Below are 3,471 nucleotides of genomic sequence, written 5' to 3'. Positions count from 1 at the left end.
ACGGAGCAATTTTAATCTAAGCGATCTGACTGTCTTCACAAGTATCCTACAAATAGGTCATATTCTCATTATAGGTATAACTATAATTTCCTTTCTCAATGTACTATGGACCCACCCAGTAAGTGAGGGTGGGCATGTGTCATGCTTGGGGCTTCCAGCTTCCTGCACCTGATACATAATTACTGTCCCAGGATAGAAAGAAAGTTGGGCTCAGGATTCTGTATCTGTCCCATACAGTCTAGGATGCTGAGTGGGTGCATTGGGGCCATTAAATATTCCCTGTCAGTAGAAAGAGCGGGTTGCAGATGGCCCAGGCTTTAGAGTCAGTGAGAACTGGGATTGAAATTAGGTCCCATGACTTCCTGGCCTTTGATGGATTACTTAACTTCTGCAGGCCTGTCTTTCCCTTCCCTGTGCCACAGGGGCAATACTTCCCACATAGCAGGGTAGTCTTAAGAATCAGAGATCATGCAGCAGTTGTTCATATCTTTTTTGTATTCCCAGGAGCACCAGTGGAGCATTCATGAGCATGGATACAGTCGTGCCAACCCGGGAGGCAGAAACCACAACAATGAATGACAATTTTCAATATATTCTTCCAAACTGCTATAAGAAGAATCTTATCCTGGCTTTCCTGTCCCTCATCATTGCCCCGATCGGTGTGGCAGGAAACGCAGTTGTGCTCTGGATCCTGGGCTTCTGGGTCCGAAGGAAGGCCTTCTCCATTTACATTCTCAACCTGGCTGCAGCTGACTTTCTCTTCCTCTGCTTCCAGATCATAGACTCCCTGTGGAAAATCATTAACGTCTTCTATTCCAACTCCATCCCCGTTCCCACATTCTTCATGTTTGTGTCAACCTTTGCCTATCTTGCAGGGCTAAGCATGCTCAGTGCCATGAGCACTGAGCGCTGCATGTCTGTCCTGTGGCCCATTTGGTACCACTGCCGCCACTGGAGACACACACCAGCTGTCATGTGCGCCTTGCTTTGGGCCCTGTCGCTGTCGCTGAGCATCCCGGAAGGGAAGTACTGTAGCTTCCTGGGTACAGAGTATAACAATGATTGGTGTAAAACATTAGATTTCATCACTTCCGCCTGGTTGATGGTTTTATTTGTCACCCTCTCAGGGTCCAGCCTAATCCTGATTGTCAGGATCCTTTGTGGTTCACAGAAGATGACACTGACGAGGCTGTGTGTGACCATTGGGCTCACGGTTCTGGTCTTCCTCTCCTTTGGCTTGCCCTTTGGGATCTACTGGTTCCTCTTAGTCTGGATCTTGAGATATGATGCTATTCCTTGTGAATCCTATTGGGTTACAGTTGTTCTGTCCTGTGTTAACAGCTGCGCCAACCCCATAATTTACTTCTTTGTTGGCTCCTTTAGGCAGCGGCGGTGGAAGCGAAGAACCCTCAAGCTGGTTCTACAGAGGGCCATGCAGGACACCCCTGACAAGGGTGACTCTGGAAGCAGGGTTTCATCAGGATACCTTGGAGAGTGAGCAACAGTCTGGTGCTGCTGCAGCTCTCTGGGGCAACTCGCAAGAGCCTCTGCTTTGATCAGACACATGTGCTTCTGAGAGCCTTCCTGGCCCTATCAGTATGGGAGACGCTCAGAACCTGGTTCAGTTGGTTACCTAGTTTTAAATTGGAAGATAACAATTGTCCACACCTCCACTGTGACAGGGCCTGTTAAACACTGATCACTGTGTCTCCAGAACTGCCTTACTCAGGTGCTTCACCCCTTTGCTTGTGAGCTTCATCAGCTCTGGGATCCAGGACTGCTTCTACTTTTGACAAATCTGTTTTCCAGCAGAAGGTGAAAGCGGTAAGGGGGGAAAAAACCCTCAATTTCTTTCATCAGTGCACCCGATAAAGACTAAAAGAATCTTACATTTTGGACATTTTCCCCCTAATTCTTACAATACCTGTCTCAATATTATTAGAAGAATTAAATAAATTACCCAGTAATCTCAGTCTCTTGCTTTTGATAGGTCTGAGTATATTGCCCTGGTTTCATAAATGTTTACTGAATGAATGACTTAATGGATGAATATAGCTGATTGATTTTTAAGTCAATCCTGTGCTAAAATCTCCACTTACCAGTTTTGAGTGACCACATTTATGTTTATTCTTTTCATCATTTTCAACTTTGGCAAGCTTGATGGTAAGGTTATAACTGGATGAATCCACATCCATATAAATTTAAGGTTTGACACAGACTATCTTCCTATGGTTTCATTCCTCGTGTCCTCCATTAGCAGGTTCATCTCTTCCTGTTCTTTCCTCTTTGCCTTGACTCTCTGGGGGACTTTTCTAAGTAGAATCTTAGACTATTTCTAGGGGTTCACAGCATATATTTTATTAATTGAACTGCATGTGTTTCTACTTAACACTTTCTGAGAAAATAATATTTTCATTTTCAGGGATATAGGGTCTTATAATTTTAATTCATGTATAATCAAAAGATAATAATGAGCACAAATCATAAGTATACTATTCAATGAGTATAAAAAAGAAATATAGCTACAGGACCCCCATACATATCAAGACACAAAACAGTTTTATACCTCTGTTAGTTTCCATTGTTTCTTCCATTCAGTCCTCCTTGACCCAGAGGTCAGGATGACTCTTACTTCCTTTTTTAATCTTAAAATAAATTTTAGTGTGTAGATTGTAGGGGTATAACATGCTATAAGATAGGTGTAGATAAGGTAAAATGGTTTTATAGTCAAAAAATTAAAATATCTATCATATCACATAATTTTTAATTTTTCCATTATTGCAAGAACACTTATAATCTATTTATTTAGCAAAATCTTGAATATTATCACCATCTTCAAATATAATACTAGTGTACATTGTTTCATCCAACATATTTATCTCTTTAAATTTTTTTTACCTATATTTTCTCATTTTCTGTTTACTGTTCCATACTTGGTAACCACTATTTTACATTCTATTTCTATATATTTCTTCTTTAAAAAGTATTTCACATAGAAGATCATTAGAATAGAGGAGACAAAAATGGGAGGGAAGAGGAGAAGAAAGGGGAGGGGGAAATGGGGATTGAATTCAAATTCCTTGTATGTATAATTATGTCAAAAGTAACCCAAATATTATGTATAAATACAATGCTCTAATAAAAAAGTATTCCACATATAAATAAGATCATGAAATACTTTTCTTCCTGGATTTAGTGGACAACAGTCAAGCCCTTCCTTAGCATACTGTCCTCTAAGTACATCATGTTGTGGCAAATGACAGTATCGTATCTTTTTTCATGTTGAATAATGTTCTGCTGAATATGTGCACCTTGATTCTTGGATACCTAGGTTGGTCTTCTAGATTAGCTATTGTGAATAATGCTGCAATAAACATGGGGGTGCAGACATATTTACAAGGTGGTAATTTAATTTCTTTTGGATATATATATATATATATATATATATATATATATATATATATATATATA

General features: G+C 40.0%; 1 protein-coding gene across 1 annotated transcript; it reads left to right on the top strand.

Annotated features, from left to right (window-relative positions):
- The first annotated feature begins 536 nt into the window (after positions 1 to 536).
- LOC107158346 (mas-related G-protein coupled receptor member X2-like) lies at positions 537 to 1,920 on the top strand. The gene has a single exon (XM_015504824.2). The coding sequence runs from the start codon at positions 572 to 574 to the stop codon at positions 1,496 to 1,498; it is 927 nt and encodes a 308-aa protein (XP_015360310.2). The 5' UTR covers positions 537 to 571; the 3' UTR covers positions 1,499 to 1,920.
- The last annotated feature ends 1,551 nt before the right edge of the window (positions 1,921 to 3,471 follow it).

Source organism: Marmota marmota, unplaced genomic scaffold, assembly GCF_001458135.2.
Source record: "Marmota marmota marmota unplaced genomic scaffold, marMar, whole genome shotgun sequence".
NCBI lineage: Eukaryota > Metazoa > Chordata > Mammalia > Rodentia > Sciuridae > Marmota > Marmota marmota.
The sequence above is the reverse complement of the archived record's forward strand: the minus strand, read 5'-3'. Positions and strand labels throughout refer to the sequence as shown.